The 21,952-nt window shown below is 36.9% G+C and overlaps 1 protein-coding gene across 1 annotated transcript; it reads left to right on the forward strand.

The window, feature by feature from the left end:
* The first annotated feature begins 558 nt into the window (after positions 1 to 558).
* Positions 559 to 16,867, forward strand: LOC140139466 (EGF-like repeat and discoidin I-like domain-containing protein 3). The gene is made up of 7 exons (XM_072161211.1): positions 559 to 649; positions 2,198 to 2,275; positions 7,607 to 7,840; positions 8,948 to 9,070; positions 11,432 to 11,527; positions 14,166 to 14,479; positions 15,932 to 16,867. Exons 2-7 carry the CDS (start codon positions 2,206 to 2,208, stop codon positions 16,073 to 16,075), a joined length of 981 nt encoding a protein of 326 aa, XP_072017312.1. The 5' UTR covers positions 559 to 649; positions 2,198 to 2,205; the 3' UTR covers positions 16,076 to 16,867.
* The last annotated feature ends 5,085 nt before the right edge of the window (positions 16,868 to 21,952 follow it).

Raw genomic sequence — 21,952 nt, forward strand, 5'->3', positions numbered from 1 at the left:
TCTAACTGTCTGCTGAAGATAACATAGATAAAATTATCCGAGATCGGTTTTCTTCAATTCCATGAATTATGGGACTTTTGGGGTAAGCGAGCGGGGGTGGGTGGGTGTGATGTGGGTGTTGGTGTGGGTATGTGTCAACATAGGCGTAGATAACGGGTATGGGGGGGGTAACTTGTTTCTGTCGCCAAAAGGTGCTGGATTCACAATAAATTTTGCCGCCACCTTTTTTGAATGGAGGCAAAGGGGGCACGACGCAGAAGGGTGTGTCTGAGGGGATGTGCCCCTAATAATATATTAGAATTGGAAACTTGGTCAAAATAAAGGATACTAATTGAAAGCATTTCGGGGACCGTTTTTGTTGTAATCATTGCTTTAAAATGTTCGAGGTATTTCTTATCATTTATGACAGCTTACTACTACTATGCCATATATGGGTTTATAATAGTCCAATAGCATATATTAGTTCCGGTGCTGATTCTGCTTATGTGCTTCACGCATGCGTAAGCGTTGTAATTGTTAAAAAAGCGTCATTTTAGTAGTGCTTATTAACAGAATAGACGAACACTTCACATTATTTGAAACCTGTTATATGTCTGAATTTTGGAGGAAGGATTCCAACCGATTTACACGGAATAGCTTAAAATAATTTGTAAGTACGTTAGTCATTATGCACGTAGTGCTCATTGTAGAACCAACATAAAAGTTACAGTACTTTTATCAGTATGGACACGATGTCTACATGTATTCGTAATTGAATATATGCATCATAGGGCTTCACATTTCGCCGTACTGTGGTTTTCATATTTTGTGTCATTTTTTTATAATGAAATAACTACATAATGGAGATGTTTATGGACCTATCCTTCTCCTTTAAACTTTTTTCTAAAAATGCCAAATATTTCTACATGCGGTGATTAATGATACCGGGGGGGGGGGGGACATCAAACATTTTTGGTGGGTATGCTCCCCCGGAATTTTCAGGAGGTTGGTCTTTGGAGGCTGACGTCGTACCGGCAAAAGGGGGTCTTTTGGAGCTGCGAACCGGGCTGTGAACAAGTAAAATCAAGGGTCTTTCTTGGATTTTTGGTTGAAAATCGCATAACATACTGCAGTTACTGTCCGTTTTCCTATACACAATACACATAGCTCTCACAATTGACGCGTGACCTCCACAAGTAGTGTACGTTAGAAGTATAGGCAATTGCCTAGTTAACGTCACTGTGTGAAAAATAACCGGCCAGTATTTAAAGTATTCTCTGAAATTCTAGAAAATATAGTTTTGTAACATGTCCTAAATTTTTAGCTAATTTAGGTGTTTGGGAATATTCGCACTTTTGTGTTATGTAAACGACAGATAACACCAAAAAATATGAAGAAATTATTTCCAAACCTTGTTAAGTCTGCAAACCACTATGCTTCTCATTTTCAAGAACGCTGGTTAACAATAAGCAGACCATTGTCTCATTTCGTAAACAAAAGCCCACACAGAATTGTAACCTAGCGTTCGCTTTATAATCGTTCACCCAACTGAAACTATAATACCAGCTCATTGCTCATTGCACAGGTAAATCAATTTAACAAGAGAAGATCTGATTTAATCAGTTGAGCTGTTTTCAATGAGTGTTATCTTGGTTTAATAGCTTTTAATAAGTCCTGCAAAGGTCGTTGTGAATTCTACTGTAGACATGACTGCATCATGAGCAATTTTGTGGGTCTTTCGGAGCTCTATTTTGGTCAAATATAGGGGGTCTTTCGGAGCTGTGAAACCTAAAAAGGGGGGTCTTTCTGGGGAGCATACCCGTATGGTCATTTGTGTTGAGTGCCCCAACCCGGTAATGATAGTGCCTCTTAATTCATATTTTAACACACCCCATGCCTCCTTTCTATGCCAACATATACGTAGAGTTCTTGGGTATCGGTGGAAAGCACATTTACCCTATGAAATAAATATTAGACATGTTAGAGCTGAAAAATGTTTCGTTTGGATTCTGTATCCAAAGTGGTAAACATGTTTGATCTTGGAACAAAATGCATTGGGTTCTCTGGTAAAAAGCTCCACAATGTGAGTAGTTGGGATGAATCCTATAGGTCCTATACCTGACTTGCCATACTTACAATTGGTGTCCCTTAAATGTAATTGATATTACCAATTGTGTTCCATTTCATTGTAAGTGAATTACATTTTTTTTTATTTCAGCCTAAATCATGTGGGTGACTCACGTGGTAAACCGGTTTAACTTGGTATTGATGCTACAGCTTCTGTGTGTTCTGCCAGGTAAGTAGATTATACACCCTATAAACACCCCTCGAAATCATCCACCATCGGAAACAAACGCGACTGGTTAACCCTGATGGTTAAATGCCACCAATAAGGCCTGGGCTATGCATGGACATATGACGTTGAACTGTTTGTTTGGCATCTGAAAAGACTGCTTTAAAATCACTGAAGTTTTGTCTGTTTCTTTAAAGACCCCATGTGTATTTGGATAACTCAGTCTCTTTCTCGTATTTCTCATTTCTGAGAGATTTTGTATGATTATTGTATCTTGTCTTGAAAGGGCCGCTTGCTTGGCCTACGTATGCTACAGACAATCCTCCTAAATTTACTGTCGCCTTGTATACAACATCATCGACCACGCACTTTCCACGCAATTGGCATATGCCCTTCTGCCTACAATTATTGCACGTTTTTGCCTGGGGTTCTGGTTTGGATTTTTTTTTCATAACACCAGCATTGTGAGATTTTATTTTTTGCTTTTCAGTTATCCTAATAACTGTCGTGCATCTACAGAAATGCCGAGTAAAATAATAATGTAGAAAATTGTTTCAAACTGCGGTCAAATGCTTTACCAACAATGTAATTCACATTGTGTAAACTTTCAGCTAGATTCCAGTCATTGGCAAAACGCGAACCACGATGTGACCAAATCGTTGAGTCTTATAACAAGCGATCCAATACTATTGTTTCATGAATACATTAATCGCTTGTCATTCACCACTTAAGGAATAGATTTAGCTTTAAAACATACCTAAACTGTGGGGTTGATGTGCAAATATTTAGCTCGTTGTTAGGGCCCTTTCTCAAAATAATATACGCTAATAGGTAGTTGGCATAACAACCACTCTAAGAACAATTAATTGCAATTCACCATTGAAAGCAATAAAACCGCGTCTTGGACTGGTAAAGCAAAACAATTAACGTGTAGGCATATGTATATGTTTTTGCCATCATTTATATTTTATTCATAAATGTCACTCGCAAACCTAAAATCAATATAATACTGCTCTTAAGCTTGCGTTACCGAGGCAACTCTGTTCAGAACTATCTAAATAGTTACAAGTACAATCGTACGTATTTTCAAAATTTGTAAACATGTGCTAAATATGAAATGATTTTATTAAAACAAAATTGGATTATCCATAGGCTTTTGGCTGTCATTCCTTTTGAAACATTATGGTGAAAGTACAGGCCTGTAAAAAGTGTCCATTTATGAAGAACTATGAGTACACATCGTATCAAGGCTTATCTCCCTGGTTTGTGCAAGTATAGGCATATTGAAAAAAATGTATGAATAAAATTAATAAATATGAGTAAACATCAAGGCCTAATCTGCATGGTATAATTTAATATGATATATTCGATTAGAAACCTTATTTTGTTTGAAAGCTAGTTAAGTTACAAACGACAAGTTTTCCTTTTGCATACTGTATGCTTTTAGAATGTCTCGCTGGCAACTTATAAGCGTCATCATGGTCATTAAATGAAATCATGATTATGATATACAGCCTGTCTCAAAAAAAGTTGTGCAAGTGAAAAGCGCCCTCTTTGGCAATTAGAAGATACTGTTGTGACAAGATGCTTACATCAACGTCAAGGGCGAAGTCTTAGCTCTCAAATACCGTTTGTTCTGTTCAATTTGCTTGTTTTAATCTCGAGATCTGCTTAGTTAACGACGAAAGGGTAAAATCACAATTGCGCCACTTTTACTAGGGAAGAGGGCTTTGCATGTAAATCAGCGATAGCATCAAGTTTATCAAGAGTTCCTTCGTGAAATCAAAAGAATACATCAATTACACAATACAATTTTTTTACTGATTTTACTATTTTATCATGATGCAGGAATAATGATTCTCTTTTTCCACAGAAAAGATAAATAACTATTTCATATTCTGCTGTAAAATTAAATACATGTGCACGTCAATGATTTTATCATGGTAAATACTGTTCTTTTAGTCACTCAAGACATGTTAAAAGACAAACAAATATTGCACACTAAGGTCCGTATGTACAAAAGAGTTAGAGAGGGTCTAAAGTTAGACCTGGTCTAACTGGAATTAAGTTCCACCAGGAATGGTCCTTTACTTTTATTTCCTTCCTAGAGTAGCTAACAAATTCTAAAGATTTTTAATGCAACGTTCAAAAATAATACAAAATAACTTAAGCAAATGTAAAGGAAAATATCCTTTCTCATGGCACTAAATTCCACTAAGACCAGGTGTAACTTTAGACCCGGTCTAATTATTTTGTTGCATGCGGACCTTATAAGTTTATATTACTTGTTGGCAGAGAAATTAGACAAAATAATGCACGCGCGCTGATGTTGATGCGAATGATGCGTCTAATGCACGAGCCCCGGAGGGAGAGTGCATTAGACGCATCAACATCAGCTATATCATTGATTTTACATGTACACCTCTCTTCCCTAGTAAAAGTGGCACAATTGTGATTTTACCCTTTCGTTGTTAAATAAACATATCTCGAGATTGAAACAAGCAAAATGAACAGAACAAACGGCATTTGATGGTTAAGATCACGCCCATGACGTTGATGTAAGCATAATGTCACAACAGTATTTTCTAATTGCCAAAGAGGGCGCTTTTCACTTGCACAATTTTTTTTGAGACAGGCTGTACATATAGGCTTTACGATGTGCCAATCTCGACCTTTAGGGATCCCTGCACACCATGAATTAAGTTCAATAAAAGGCTACAAAAATGCAAAATGAGGTTTTTTATATTTTTATTTTATTTTATTTATTATTTTCAAGAGTCAGGAAGTTGGTGTCATTATGCCTCAAGTCACTTATTCATTTATTGCACAGTAGGCTAGATATATGAAAGTGGAACAATTTACTATCATACACCTGATCCGCCATTTTCATTGAAAAGGAGTCGCAACTAAAAGGGGAAAACTCATAAATGTTTGATTATACTAACATTAGGGGTGTCATAAAATTGTTAACATTAAAATGTCATCATGTCTTGTCAATTATTATAACATCGCGTCCGGAACGCGCCTTTCATTTTGCTGCTCCGGCTCTTTGGAATTAGCATCCAAACAGCCTCAGTAACACACATTCGCTTACCCAGTTCAGGCTTTTCTGGATTCACAGATGTAACTTGTTTGTTTTCTTGTTTGTGTGCCTTGAGTTCTTTTGAAGATTGTGCGTCTACTATAACCCTCCATTATTTATTTATTTATTTATTATTATTATTATTATTATTATTATTACTATTATTATTATTATTATTATTATTATTATACTTCTTTTTTAAATTCAACTCAAATGGGAAAAAAAAATGCAACGTCTTCAAAACAGTTATATCTTGTATTTTGTTGATGTGCAAATATAATCATGAGATATTTCAAATTCAGATAAAAGGGTTACAAAACATGAAATCGCAGTCACTAATGTCATGTTCACAAACCAGGCATGTGAAATAAATAAATGAGCTAATCATTGTTAGAGCTTTAATTATTGACAGAAAGAAATTTTAAGCTAGCTATATTGCATACAGATGTATTGAATTTGTAAAAAAGCATAGTGGTTACTGGTTTCTAAACATAATTATCATGTTCAAGAGTAGGGACTAAGTTTCAGTTGGCAGCCAGCGTTGGCGATAAATGGTTGTCTGAATAAAGCCAATGTATTTTCCCTATATGCAGTGATATGTTTAACCTCATCTTCTTCTAAGCGGGTCCACGTCACAAGATTAAATAGTTTTCAGCCAGTGTTGCACATATTTTTCGGCATTCGATATCCCGTTTGCTGAGTTTGATTTTACATCTTCTTACACCAGACCTTAACCTATTACTGAGGTATTTTCATTCAACCCAACTTGTGTCTGTACCAAGTGGTAGTTCTTCTCCTACAGGAATATTCAAAGTTGGTGGGTGATTGGTATATATCTCCTCCCATATTGCCATTCAAGTCAAGTCAAGTGGAGTTACACTATTGATGAAGATATCTAAGACTGCGTGATGCGTGATGCTTCTGGCGAAATATCACCACATAATTCTTAAAATAAAATATTTTGATATTAATCTGCGATGTTATAAGGTTCGCCGATTACGAGCTGATCAAATTATAGTCCTGCCATGTGTGGAAAAATTACATAAAGGCATACAAACGTGAGTTTGAGATACAAGTAATTATTTTTTAGCCTCAATAACCACAGGGTTGATCGGCTACAATAGCTATTCAAGACACAGTGATACACTGTGGATATGATATATGGGTTAAAGTAGAGTAATGGTTCACTCTGTTAACAAAAATAATTTCAGGTCGCATACATCTGACACAGGGAAGTTTCTTACCGAAAGGCCGCAAAATCACGAAAACGGGAATTATCCGGGGTTAAGGCGCCTTATCTGGGGTTTAGGTGCTTTTCTGGGGATAAGGATCGCAAAGCGGAGTTTAGGTAGCGCTATCCTGAGTCTATTCTTGTAACCAACTGTTAACTTAGAGTGTCCACACAATCTCAAATTTGCAAAGAATGAGGAGGAGACCGATACGCTACGGTGACTGCTTAGTGCTAGAAGCAAGTAATTTCTTTGCGTGCCGAGGATATGGCGATATTTAGCAACGTGAATTTCAGGGAGAAAGGGTATTTCAGCGGTACCGGCTTTGACTTATGACATATATGATCTAAGGTTGCGGCTTAGACCCTCGGCAATGCTATTTTACTTCACCTCTTTTGTCTTTCACTACATAGGGTAATAAATTTGTACCAGTATAATGGCCAGGAAGGGTAAAACAGACTCGGTGTGTCGGAAGAGTGATGAACCCAAAATCAAGGTTTAATGATGAGTCAGATTGCCTGTGAGTGTTGCTCACAAAGTGGTGTGTTAAGGGGGTACTACACCCCTCGATAAATTTGTGTCTATTTTTGCATTTTTCTCAAAAACTAATAACACAGTGGTAACAAAAGTTATGTATATAATAGGGGCAAGGAATCCAATTACCACACTGGAATTTCAGTAACCCAAGACAAGCGGTTCGTTATTTATGATAAGAAATAAGGTACCGCTACGATGTACCTCATTTCCTATCATATATACTGAACCGCTTGTCTTGAGTCACTGAAATTTCAGTGTAGTAATTGGATTCCTTGCCCCAATAATATACATAACTTTTGTTACCAGTGTGTTATTATTTTTGAGAAAAATGCAAAAATAGTCATCTAAATTTACCACAGGGGTATAGTACCCCCTTAAGCCTTTGTTACATCATTTTGGAAATTTACTAACTCCCCGTAAACATAATAATATCACATCTTCTAATCCTACGACAGTTTTGCATTCTCATTGTTTGTCTTATTTCAGAAAGTATGATACGAGTCCGAGCCCAAAACGTTTGTGAAGTTGGCCAAGAGAAGGAAGGCACACGTTGGCGATGGGTTCTGCCATACAGAGACCCATGCCTGTGCACCAAAGTCAGGTTTGGAGGTTCGAATATAAACACACCTACACGGCCATTTAATCCGGTCTACGTTGACAAACCTTTGGTTGGTGACGATGTCAGAAAGATTAGGGAGCATTATAGTTTGAATTGCACTGGTAAGTTTTAGTTCATATATAAATGGGGTGACCGAAATGTTTGTAAATGAACGGTTTGGAAATGGTATGTTGAGGTAACCGCGTGTAGCCACCCAGGGGACCGTCGAGCACTCCCCACCAACACCCCACACTAAAGGATAATTAGAGGAGAAATGAGAGAAAAGAGACAGAACATGGAGACAAAAAAAAATATAAAAATGTGGAAAAAAATTGAAGTTTATCAAGAGGTCCAAATGTGTAAAGATACCTAGTTTATTATCTTGTACTACAAATGCCTTACTACAAAACCTGAAATATTGAAATTGTGTCTAGTCTTAGTTGCAATCTTTTTGACCTGGGTTTTCTACTCTGTCCAATTATAGTTGACACAATTTTTTTTAACTAAATAGTTTTGACGGTGTTGTTTCTCATATGCATTGCAAATTCAGTGCACGTAGTAGGTCTACCCAGTAAACACAAAATGTTTAACATATTAATTGTCGGGCTATAAACTTATTAAACGCTTTTAACACTTGCTGAAAAGCATTCTAAGTTGCAACAATGTTGCCAAAATAATATACACTAACATCATCACAACATGCTATTAATTTTGTTATAGTTATATGGAACGTTTTAGAAACGTTTACCTAACATTTATATGCCTTTAATAACGGTTACCCGATTAAAACGAATTAATCAATTCGTTATCTGAAAACACACTTGCAAGATTTGGTTTGTATTATAAATATAGATATAATACAAATGTTAAAGCAATTTTTTCAAAAAATTGCTTTTTTTTTTTACATTTGAAAGTCCTCGAAGTAAACTTTATAAATCTAATGACTTATTATGTAGTATATAAGAGGAAAAGCCGACCATCATATGACATTTTGAGCTTTCGCTAATATTCAAATATGATTAATTTAAGTTTTCAAAACAAATTCATTTCAGTACCAACATTATTTTGTGTGGTCATCAGTTAATTTTACATTTATTCAAATAAGTTGTACCATGTTTCAGAGTAAACGAATAATTTGTACCTTTTCTTTCGGTTAAGCCTCATAATCCACTTTTTTTAAAAACCTACTAGTAATTTATTGTGGTTTATTTAATATATATTTTATACAGATCATGATGAATGTACATCGAGCACTGATAACTGTGACACAAATGCTGCTTGCACCAATACCGCTGGTTCCTTCGTATGTGCATGTAATGTCGGTTACCGTGGAGATGGAGTAACATGCACAGGTACGTATATTTTGTGTAATATCATCATTCTATTCATTTAAAATAATTGTCACTTATAAACGAGTTAAGGTGGTACTACTCCCCTGGCCAACTGTGTGCCTATTTTTGCATTTTTCTCACAAATTATAGCGCATTGGTGACAAGTAAGATATGTATATTATAGGGGCAAGGACTGCAGTTCATCAGTGTTGTATAGTTCATGATATGCAAAGAGTCAATTAAAAGCATTTTGGAACAAATGTGTTTTCAAATTTGTTTTGAAACTACACAAGCTCTTGGCAGAGCGAACCGAAAATGGGAGATTGTTCCAAATGTTTGCAGTTGAAACATGAAATGATCTGCTGCCCCACTGGTTTCTGGCAACTGTTTCTTGAAGAAGTCCTTTTGTAGTAGAACGGAGGCTACGAGCTGGTGAATACATTTCTACAAGTTCATTTAAATATCCTGGAGCTGATATATACAAGATCTTGTAGACAAACAAGACTATTTTAAATGTGATTCTTTGTTCTGGTAGCCAATGCAAGTCATGTAAAACGGGTGCACTGCGCTCATGTGGTTTTTTGTATGTTATAAGTCTGGCAGCAATGTTGTGAATCAGTACCGTATCCAGCAGGGGGGCAGGGGCAGAACCCCCTGACAAAAAAAATGAAAAAAAAAGTGCCCTCTGACAAAAAAATGAAAGAGAAATCAGGAGGGCAAAGGAAAAGAAAAAGGGCACGGAGCCCCTTTTCTAGCAAAATTCAGGGCCAAAATAGTATAAAAAACATTATTTTATAAAAAAAAATATTTTCCGCGCTACTCGCGCATATTGTAACAATAAAGCCCCTTTTAGCCGGATAATGCGCGAAAATAGTGTAAAATATCTTTTTTTTCGCGCTACTCGCGCACATCATCCAATTAAGGCCTTTTTCGGGAAGCTCGTATACATACAGTCTCTATGTATTATATGATGCAACTGCAATTTTTGTTCTGTGCCCCCGAAATTGTATTTTGCCCCCCCCCCCCGACCCAGAAAGCTGGCTACGCCCCTGTTTTGAATTCTCTGTAGTCTGTGCATGTTATGACGGCATGTACCATCATTTCGGCAGTCTCCCTGTTTACATGTCTACGAATACGACCTATGTTTCTAATGGACGCATATGCTGCTCTACACACTGTTGTAATATGGTATTCCATAGAAAGGGATGAGTCAAAAATAACACCCAGGTTTCGAACCTCTGATGATGGGATAGCTTTAGCATTTCCTACCCTGATATGTGCAACATGGACTTTTGCAGTTTGATATTTTGATCAAATAACCATGAACTCTGTTTTGTCATCATTTAGTTTCAAGTAGTTATGTGACATCCACAATTTTACCTCATCAATACATGTTTGCAAGCGATTGATAGCAGCATCAACGCTACATTGGTCAGGGTCTACAGAAACATTATCTGGGTGTCGTCCGCATAGCAATGGTAATAAAGGCCATGGCATTGTATAATGTCACCAAGTGGTAATGTGTATATTGAGAAAGCGCTGGGTCCGATGGCAGAGCCTTGGGGAACGCCATAGTCAAGACGGACTTTTTCGAACCTTTCATTATTAATGCACACAAGCTGATATCTGTCATGCAGATATGATTTAAACCATTTTAACGCTACGTCATCAATTCCAATTTGACATTTCATTCGATGGATAAGTAATTCGTGGTCCACAGTATCAAACGCTGCAGATAAATCTAAGATCACTAGCAGTGTGATTTCCCATTATCCATTGCTTGAAGCAGGTCATTTTGTACTTTAAGCAAAGCAGACTCGGTACTATGGTGAGCACGTTATGCTGACTGGTGATCATCACATAATCCATGTTCTTGGAGGAAAGAGTTTAATCTCGCGTGAACTACACGTTCAAGAGTCTTGCTGAGGAAGCTTAGGTTTGAAACAGGCCTGTAATTTTTAAGTGTATTATGATCCAAATTCTGTGGCACAACACCCGTTTTCAAAGAGTGGTTAACAATGTCTGTTATCAGCGGAACAGTAGCACTGGTACATTTTTTAGCAGAGAAGTAGGAACTGTGTCTAATTTACACGATTTTGTTGGTGATTTGAATAAAATGTCTTGGATTTCCTCTTCTGAAGCAGATGCAAAGTTGGTGAGATGATGAAATGGTACTACAGGTTCATTGCATGAGAAGTCATCAGCAATCTGAAAACCATCTCTGATTTTCTTAATCTTTTCAGTGAAGAAGTTACAGAACTTGTTGGCAAGGTTTTTATCCAAGTCACAGTCTGGGAGAGGGGACTCCTGCTTATGATGAAACAACTTATTTATAATGCTAATAATAATGTTAATAATATAACATTGTGCTCTTTCTTTCAGCAATATGTACTCAAGACTGTCAGAATGATGGGATCTGCAAAGCTCCTGATATCTGTACATGCTCACCATGTTACACAGGTGCAATATGTGAATCAGGTATGAATTCAACAATACTTGTTCAACAAAACCTAAAAAAAGACAATGAGGGAAAAAATTACATTGAGAAAGAAAAAAAACTCCATCGAGAAAAAAAATCACATCGAGAAACAAAAAACTCCACCGAGAAAAAAGAGCACACTTAGAAAGAAAAAACTCCATCGAGGGAAAAACAAGACATTGAAAAAGAAAAAAAAACTCCACCGAGGAAAAAACAGCGCACTGAGAAAAAAAGAAAAAACACTCTTCAAGAATAAAAAAAAAATATCATCATAAAATAAAAATTTGGCGTCCAATAGTGGACAAAAACCTAAAAAAACTCTGAGAAAAAAAAAACGACATCGAGGAAAAAAATAACCTAACCGAGAGTTAAAAAAAACCTCACTGAGAATTAAAAAAAAGGGTTTTTTCGGCTGCGGAGGAGACTATTACTCGATTTATTTATGTATTTTTATTCATTTATTTAGTTAGTAAGAGGATGTGTAAAAATTATTATGATATGCTGAGGAGACTAATTAATTAATTAATTAATTTATTTATTTATTTATTTATTTATTTATTTATTTATTTATTTTTTTTTTTTTTTTTTTTTTTTTTAATTCATATATGCCCTCTGTTTATTTATTTATTTTAAAAAAATTATTTATGTAGGGGCTGTGCAAAAATTATAAGCCATGGGGAGGGGAAATGTGATGGAGGTGGAAGAAATTGATGGTCGGGCAAATGTGATCCCGGACTCATAATTATTGCACAGCTCCCCTGCACAAACATATTTTTTTTAAATTTGTTTTAATATTTATTTATTTATTTATTTATTTAGTTAGTTAGTTAGTTAGTTAGTTAGTTAGTTAGTTAGTTAGTTAGTTAGTTAGTTAGTTAGTTAGTTAGTTAGTTAGTTAGTTAGTTAGTTAGTTAGTTATACACCCCTAGCCCCCCCCCCCCCTTGTAAAACTAATTAAAATTATCTACATAAACCAATTTTTATTTATTTATTAGGTTATTTACTTACTTATATTATTTGTTCCCACTTTACGCTCATAATGAATTAATAAATTTGCACAGTCTCCCCTTCCGTGTAAAATTAAACTTTATAAGCCGTTTGAACCGAATTCATCAAAATTGTCGTATACACTTACAATACATAATGCCACGATAATAATGTGTATGACGATGTAACTTGAAACACTGGCCGAATAACCCATGCAGCACATGCGTCAAATTGCCATATAACGCGTTAACGTGATACATCTTCCCACAGCATCTTCCAGCCGGGATGACAAGATCACGTACAGTCATCCACGTGCTTAATACTCTAAGTTGTACGTCAAAGTGTGTACAGATTACTGATTTAGCATGCGGAAACACGAAAAGGTGCTTTTTGTCCATTCTGTTACTTATTTGAATATGAGCGAGCGAGCGAGTGAGTAGGTTAGGGGGTCGGGGACAGCTAGCCAATTAGTCCGAGGGTCATTATTTCAAAAAAGGGTTAAAGTTATGGTTTGGTCAATTTACGTTAAAATTGAGTTGAAATTAGTTTCAGTTATTTTCAGTGGCGACACTACGATGGGGGGGTATTTTCTTGACCCCAGTTCCTCCCCATACACACACACCCACCCCCCCCACACACACACACACCCCTACACTTTAAGGCAAAACCTACCAATTACAACATTTCCAATTTTGACGGCAATTGTGTGCAAAATGTGTTTATTTTGCCCCCAGCCCATTACTTTCACACATGCCCCCCCAAAAAAAAAAAAACCAACAACTTACGTTTACGACTTTGGCTTAGGGCTTAGGTTATAGATTAGGGTTAGGTTGTAGCTTATGGTTATGGTTAGGACTAGGCTAAGTATTATGGTTTGTTACTATTAGTTATTGAATTGTTGGACTAACGGAACTGCCGGACTATGGGAGGAAAATAAATTAATTAAGAAAATAAATAAATAAATAAATAAAAATAAATAAATAAATAAATAAATAAATAAATAAATAAATAAATAAATAAATAAATAAATAAATAAATAAATAAAAATAAGTTATGTTTGTGCAAGGGGGAGTTGTGCAATAATTATGAGTCCGGGGGTAATATTGGCATATTATGCATATCATAATTATTGCACAGCCTCTAACTAAATAAATAAATTAATAAATATAAATTAATTAATTAGTCTCCTCCGCGGCCAGGTTTTTTTTCGGCAGTGGAGGAGACTATTTCTCGATGCTTTTTTTTTAATTTTTAGGTTTTGTCCACTATGGCACGCTAAAGAGGATAATGAGTTTTTTTTTTATTTTGCGATGACATTTTTTTTATCTTGAAGAGTGTTTTTCTTTCTTTCCCAGTGCGCTTTTTTCTCAGTGGAGTTTTTTTCTTTCTCACTCTGGCGTGCAATAGAAAAGCACACAAATCCCGCCCACGTATCGACCGACATGTGGCATGCTAAGTTGCGACCTGTGTTATTGACTTCAGCGTGCGGGGTCGATACACACACATTTACAAGTTACTGTTTTACCATCTTAACCCACTAGTTTGATTCTGTTCTAATGATTCTTATCAAATCGCATTACTATTTGCATCCACTTAAATTGTTAACTAGCTAATAATAATCATATAACATATCAATACCAATTTAAACAGTTTTCTCTGGAACTCCTGGACCACTTGGCCTAGAAGATGGTTCTGTTACTGAAAATCAATTCACTGCATCTAGCACCTGGCCCGCTGGAGACATCGCACCATACAAGGGAAGACTCAACAATGCTGGATTCTGGGCTGCCTCATCGCGCTCGCTACCTTGTTGGCTACAAGTTGACTTCCTATCACCTGTTGTAATTACTGGCATTAAGACTCAAGGTGCTACCAGAGTTGGCCAATGGATAAAAACATTTCAGGTTAAATTTGGGACAGATGTCAATGGCTTGAATGATTACACATTGTCAAATGTTACTGTGGTTAGAATATTTTACCTTTTCGATTAAATACCAATTTTAGGCCTGGGCGGTGCTTGAAAATACGACGAGTAACTATTTGTTTGTGTGACATCTGAAAATGCTGCTTTAAAATCACTAAAATTGACCAAGTTATAAAGCAAACAAATTACATTTTGGGGTTTGATGCCTCGAAATTGTGTAGTTTCTGTCATTATATGACATATTTGATGAAACACAGGGTGTCCCAAAAATCTCGACACCATTTTGAACCGTCATATCTTTCACAAGTATTGGCCGAGGGGAAATCAAAAATACATATTTGGAAAGAGTAAATTCATGCAATTATTAAGATACCAAATATAATATATACGTTTTTCTTCCCTATTACAACATACATCTACAAGACCAATCAAAGGTACACCTCTAATGCAACATATCATCGTTAGAAAAACAACACTGTGTGGTTCTCATTGATTATTTTCAACTTTTTTCTTCACCTTCTTTACTTGTGAAATGTCCACAAAAAGCATTTTCTTAAACTGTTATGTTATAGGTGATGATGATAGATTGAAATACTATCTCAATAGAATATCCAATCTAACAATAGGAATTATGCAAATAGCGCTTTTACCTCTGGCCTGGTCATACTGATGATGATGCACCAACTGAAGATCAGATTGAATTTTAATCTTTAGCACATATATGCCTAGACTGTTTATAAAATTTATAATGGAAACAACCGATTGTTTTCCTTGGACTTGCAGTTACAATACGAAGGATTACACTCATTTTCAATGTAGGCCTCCCAGTCTGTGTTGTAAAATTATTGTATTGGTTTTGATGTAATATGCGTTATAAAAACGTTCAATGCGTATCGAGACTTTTGGGACATCCTGTATTACCAAAATTCTTCCGCACGGCATCGATTATTAAGCACTCTACCTAATTGTAACTTTCTGCTTCGAGAGCTCACTGCCATTTTAAGGTATTTACGGTTTAGTGCTTTAAAACAAGAATAGTTCTCATGTCAGTTTTTATCATTTGGCATCTATAGTTACATGTAGTATTGTTCGCGTTTGACTGTCAGAGTTCTGATTATGCGGAAATTCCAAACGAATTATCCATTTGTCCAGTGAAAACCGTGTAATAGATTAGTGGTATTGAACTTTTTGTTGCTTTATCGGTGTTTTGAATAAGGTGATTAGATTTGTCCTATATAGATCCTTGCCCAAGGGTTCATATTGTTCAAAAAGAGGCTGAGACGTATGGTTATGTTTAAAACAAACTAGCTGGATATACCGCGTAGATAAAGTCTTTGACGAACACAGTCACCAACACACCCTAATTACAGTAAGATGATGCCAATCTACTTTTTATATGAATTATTTTTTATATGAATAACACGTTCAAACCATATCAGAGCATTAATATCTAACAGCAGCCGGGATTGACATGTTTATATTTTATTTGCAGACTTTCACTGCCAACACTGATCGGACAACGGTGGTAGACAATTACATAAATCAAGCCATCGCCAGATATTTCCGAGTCGTGATTCTAACATTCGAGTGGCACCCTGATATGCGTATGGAGGTTATCGGATACCGATGCATCTAAGTTAGAAGACAATGCGTACAGAACCAGCTTGCCTGGAAGTATGGAATTTTCAAAATAATGAAACTTTTTAACAAATATAATAACCAAAGAAAGAGTGAACAAAGGAATAGTATGCAATAATATGCATGTATTGTAAATTATGGTATGTCTATCAGTGTTTGATACCAATGGTGTTTTGCTGATGTGCATAGTGTTACTACAATCATGACAATGGTCACAACTTTTACTATAGTATGTCTCGTCTTGTCTCCTAATTCCGCAATTCGAATCTGCCACTGTAAACTCTCAACTGAAGATCATCTAATCTAAACATGCACTATGGTGGCAGATGGGTGGGGGGGGGGAGGGGGGGCAAAAGAGGCGGCCCCGGAAATACGAACGAGCAACAGCACATTTCCCCCTCAATCGTGAACTTACCCCGGTTGCCCATCTCTTTAATAAATTTTGACGCCATGGATGAGGGCGTCCCCCATCACATTCTTGGGCTTTGTTTGCGAGACAATGTTGTGAGTCGGTAAATTACCGGTTACCGTCATTTTAATTTGCCGTGGTAAAAAAGGGTAAAGTAAGTTGAATAAGTAAATATGAAATAAAGAGATTTTTTTCAAATAAAAACTTCGAATCATAAATTTCCATTCCATTTCCATTATAGGACCCGTCAAACCTTGCATTTACACGTTTCGTAGTTGCAACGTTCACGAGACCCTACAGAACAAGCATTTATACGGCCCATAGATCCTTGCATTTATCATGTTTACATGTAGTTGCAGCATATGCTTTGTTCAGAAGTAGCACCAGATTCAATGTTTTAGTTTGTGATCATTAAAAATAAAAAATGCAGTATCTTCTACGTTATTGATTTATAGATGCTTCCTTTGTACTTTTCATCCTATACACTTTAAAAGAGGGCTTGCGGCTGTCCTGTATGTAGAGCCCTCAAGAGAACATGATTCTTGAAAATTGAACGAACCGCAAGATGGTCTGAACTTTCCAGAACACTTTTCAGGTCTAAAATGGTTCTTTGTAACCTTTCCAGAAACCGTTTCTGTTCTTTGTATAAACTTTGGAGGTCCCACTTACAAGAGAGCTCAAGAGCCATGATAGGGTTTATTTGGAATTGGTATTTTCTACTCTTATAAGAGCAGACTGATATACGTGTAGAGTGAGCAGCAAGCCTTGAAGTCCAAAGACATTATTTATCAGCATACTTTTCCGTATGGATCCAATCATTTCTTGGTTGGTTCTATATTACTCCATGAGAGCGATAAGCAGCTTACGGAAGTCTCCGCTAACTTCACTCTTGACAGCGTCTACCAATTACACAGCCGTGACGTTAGTCACGGCTGTGTCTTTTTTCTTACAGGTTCTTTACAAGATGGCGCAGGCTGCGCCATCTTGTCCTGTCTTGCTTGGGATCTTCTTCTTCTTTCTTCTTTCTTTCTGTCAACCACGTTCGTGCCTCTAGCTCCGCAAGGCATTGGCAGATTTCAACCATACTTGACCCAAATGACCACTGGGCTTGCGCAAAACTTCCATTTGACTTTGACCTGGCTGTGACCTGTGACCTAGCTACAATGGTCAAAAACGTTTTTTCTTAGCAAAACGTGACATTTTGCGTGATTTGCCACGTTTCGCCCTAGCTCTGCTATGCTTTGACCGATTTTGACCATACTTGGTCACAAACACCACTAACCATGTCCCCACATGTTACATGACATTGAACTCCATTTGACCTTTGACCTGCTCACAATGGCTAAACAATGTCTTCCACAAATAACATGTGATGGTGACATGCTTAGGTCATGTGACTTGACTTTGGTCGGTGTCTATAGGGTGTTCACAGATAAGGGGTCAAAGGTCATTAAGGGGTCATTTCCGGTCTGAAAGCTAAAAATATTCAAAAATCACTGTTTTTACAAATTACATAGCAGAGTGTTGCCATTAGCACACATGCATTGCTACCAACCAGGGTCTTTGGGGTGTCTACAGTTTTGTGGTCAAAGGTCATTAAGGGGTCGCTTCCGGTCAAAAACCAAAAATCATCAAATATTTTTATTTTTTTATCTCAAAACGTAGAGTGACATAAACTTCATATATGCATTAGCGTTACCCGATGTATGCACGGTATTTTTACGAATTTTTATCTCCATAACTAAGCATAGTAGATTTTTTAAATTTAAACTGTAACAATGCATTTTCTCGGTGTAGATGATGTTTTTTTATATTGGGGTCAAAGGTCATTAAGGAGGTCAAAACGTCAAACTTGCAAAAAAATGTTTAAAATTGGCTCAATCGAGCTCAAATTCAACAGGAACGATTCTTACGACATTCTAAACATGTTAAAATTATTTATTACCCCAAAGGTCAATGTTTACTTTGGGGCCAAAAGGTTAAAATATGGTTGGCAGATAGGCCTAGCTATTCGCTGTGTACCCAGATTCTATTGACTCTAGTTACAAGAAACTTTACGGATTAAGCCCCTATATGCTACAGTGATGCACCATTAATGGTGGGGGAAGTCTATAATAGCCTCGGCCCAAATGGTCAAAGTTTAAGGTCAAAGTTCAAAAAGTTTCGGGCCATCTTGTGTGCCATGTCGCGGCATGGCTGGTGGTCTAGTTCTTTCTGTCAACCATTACATTTGCTCTAGCACTCACATGCTTACATCGATTTTGACCTAACTTAATCACAATGATCATTGACTATGCCCCTACATGTCACATGAAACTCGTGGGGTCAAAGGTCACGCAGGTTACATAGGGGTCAAAAACGTGATTTCAACTTAAAATGCATCTTCTCCTACAAATTACGTAGGACAGTGACGACACATGCATTGTAATTACCCAGTGTCTATAATGTGTACACAGATTTGGGGTCAAAGGTCATTAAGGGGTCATTTCCGGTATAAAACGGAATACCTTCAATTTTTTTTTATTAGCTAAGGAAAACATAGGACAGTAACGGTATGTTCACATATGAGTTGCAGTTACCCAATGTATATGTGGTATTTTTTTTATTTGGGGTCAAATGTCATTAAGGGGTCACTTCCGGTATAAAACAAAATACCTTTAAAATGCATCTTCTCCCACAAATTACGTAGGACAGTGACACCACTTGCACACATGCATTGTTATCACCCAGTGTCAATGTGGTGTACACAGATTTGGGGTCAAAGGTCATTAAGGGGTCACTTCCGGTATAAATCGAAATATCTTCAAAAAACTTTATTAGCTAAGAAAAACATAGTAGAGTGATGGTATGTTCACACATGAATTGTGTTTACCTAATATATATATGATATTTTTTTATTTGGGGTCAAAGGTCATTAAGGGGTCATTTCCGGTATAAAACGAAATACCTTTAAAATGCATCTTCTCCTCAAATTACGTAGGACAGTGATGCCACTTGCACACCTGCATTGTTATTACCCAGTGTCTATGGGGTGTACACAGATTTGGGGTCAAAAGTCATTAAGGGGTCACTTCCGGTATAAAACGAAATAACTTCAAAAAACTTTACCAGCCAAGAAAAATATAGCACAGAGACAGTACATTCACACATGAATTGATGTTACTCAGTGTATACGTGGTATTTTTTTTATTTGGGGTAAATGATCATTAAGGGGTCACTTCCGGTCTGAGACAAAAAAAACCCTTCAAAATGCCCCTTCTGCCACATATAACGTGGCAAAGTGATGCCACGTGCACACATACATTGACATTAGCCAATGTCTATGGGGGTTTCATATATTCTGGGGTCAAATGTCATTAAGGGGTCACAACACGGCTGTGTTCGTGGTCTTAGACCACAACTAATTTTATCTTGTATTTGTGCATGCAGGCAGATTTGATCAGTTCCATATCCCACTGTAATGCAATAAAAGAGATTACGTAAACACAATGTTATACATGTTTGTTTTTTCTTTGAGAGAGTACCATGGTCTGAGAACCCCTAGAATGGGCACCATTAATTTCACAGGAGATTTTACTCTTTTAAGAGTAACATCTTAAAAGCGCAGTACCATCTGCTTTGTTTCTCGTGCTGTCTACTGAATATAACAAAGATACACATTAGCAGAGATCGGTTTCTTCAATTCCATGAATTAGAGTCATATTAGTTTTTGGGTAAGGGGGTGGGTGTGAGTGAGGTGGGATGTTGTGTATATGCGAAATATATAACGCTCATGTACCCATTTTGGGGTCCGTGAATATATACTGAGCCAGTTCTAACTTTACAAATGTTTGGCTATTGTGTACAAGAAATACCAACAACTTTGTCAATCATACTGCAGTTACTGTTCACTCATTTTCCTATACACAATACACAGTTTTCTCACCATTGACGTGTGACCTCTACAAACAGTGCATGTTATAGGTATAGGGCATTGCCTAGTTAACGTCATTGTGTGAAAAATAACCGGCCAGTATGTTTGTACTCTCTGAAAGTCTATAAAATATAGTTTTGTAACATGTCCTAAATTTTTAGCTAATTTAGATGTTTGGAAATATTCGCACTTTGGCGTTTTTGTAAGGAAGGGCACGGCATGGCCTGCAAAATTCCCTGTGTAAATCGAATCCAAATTTTATTGACTATCACTCACTTGTGGACCGCTCTCTTCCGAAGGGCATTGAAGCTAAACCACTCGACGTATATTTTTTTGTACTTGCTGTCAATCAAGACTAATGTATACATTACGTATAGGCTAAAACTGACTGAGTAGGTGCTGCATCTGCAAATGTTCTTACCTCCCTGATATGTAAATGACAGATAACAGCAAAATCAACTCCCATATCTGTCCATAACTTTGGTCAGTGGAGCGAGTCAGGGGATTTAAAGTGGATGATCATTGATTGGCAAGTGCCATATTTGGGCATAAGTGCAGTCCACCATTCAACGTATAGGATGTGCTAGACTTTATCGATTGATTTTGCTGGAGTAATTTCCTGTTAACCAGGTTTAAGTACTGCAAAGTTCGAATCATGTTTGCTGTGCAGCATAACTGCACTATGTTTAAATTGCGAAGAATTCAATTGACCACGGGATGGGAATGCACACCACACTGAGTTACGACAAAATAATATGACAGTGAGAGGTAATCAATATGAGCGTGATGAAGTAGTCAGATGTCAGATATAATAGATATCGTTAAGCGATAGTTTAGTTAGTTTGACAAAGTCACCATCAGAGAATCAATTGCAACATTAATTAAAAACAGACCAGCAATTCAATTTACACTCGACGCGCCTGCCTGAATATTGATGTATTGAGTTTCGACAACTCTTCCTATACATTTGTACAGGAGCCAACCGTTGTTAATCCGTGATGAACACACACTTTTGCAATAAGCGTATAGCGTATACGCGAACGCCAGTGCACATCCGCGTTACGCGTGAGCGCGTAAAATTCTTCTTGTCTGGAATCTGCGTGCGTATCACGCTTATAAGTTGAATTCAGTATTTTGGAAATATATTGGGTAAAGATTGCCGTTTTATTCAGTTTTATTGCTGATACCAAGTGAAATCACCGATCCTTTTGTAAGGCTGACTGTCAATGATTAACTGACATTCCTCATGAAATAATCATGTGAATTATACGATCTTTAGCTTGTTTTCGTTGTTGAAAGGGATACAATGATGTTTCACCGTTGTTCATCACCGATTAACAACTCGCGTCTGGCGCGTCTGCTTGATTTACTTCGCTCGGGCAGCTAAAGCTCTGCCCTCGCGAAGTAAACCACGCAGACGACGCGACCGCATCGTTGTTAATCGGTGATGAACAACGGTGAAACATGATTGAATCCCTAAATGACAAAACCTTGCATTCGCCCTCTTTTGACGAGAGGAAGGTATTTTTATTATTTATGACAGCTCCCATTTA

This window comes from Amphiura filiformis, chromosome 18 (assembly GCF_039555335.1).
Source record: "Amphiura filiformis chromosome 18, Afil_fr2py, whole genome shotgun sequence".
NCBI classification, from domain to species: Eukaryota; Metazoa; Echinodermata; class Ophiuroidea; order Amphilepidida; family Amphiuridae; genus Amphiura; species Amphiura filiformis.

Coding starts and splice junctions, on each gene's coding strand:
- LOC140139466 (XM_072161211.1), top strand. CDS start 2,206: ATGTGGGTGACTCACGTGGTAAACCGGTTTAACTTGGTATTGATGCTA. Junction 7,841..8,947: donor TTATAGTTTGAATTGCACTG/GTAAGTTTTAGT, acceptor TATTTTATACAG/ATCATGATGAATGTACATCG. Junction 9,071..11,431: donor AGATGGAGTAACATGCACAG/GTACGTATATTT, acceptor TCTTTCTTTCAG/CAATATGTACTCAAGACTGT.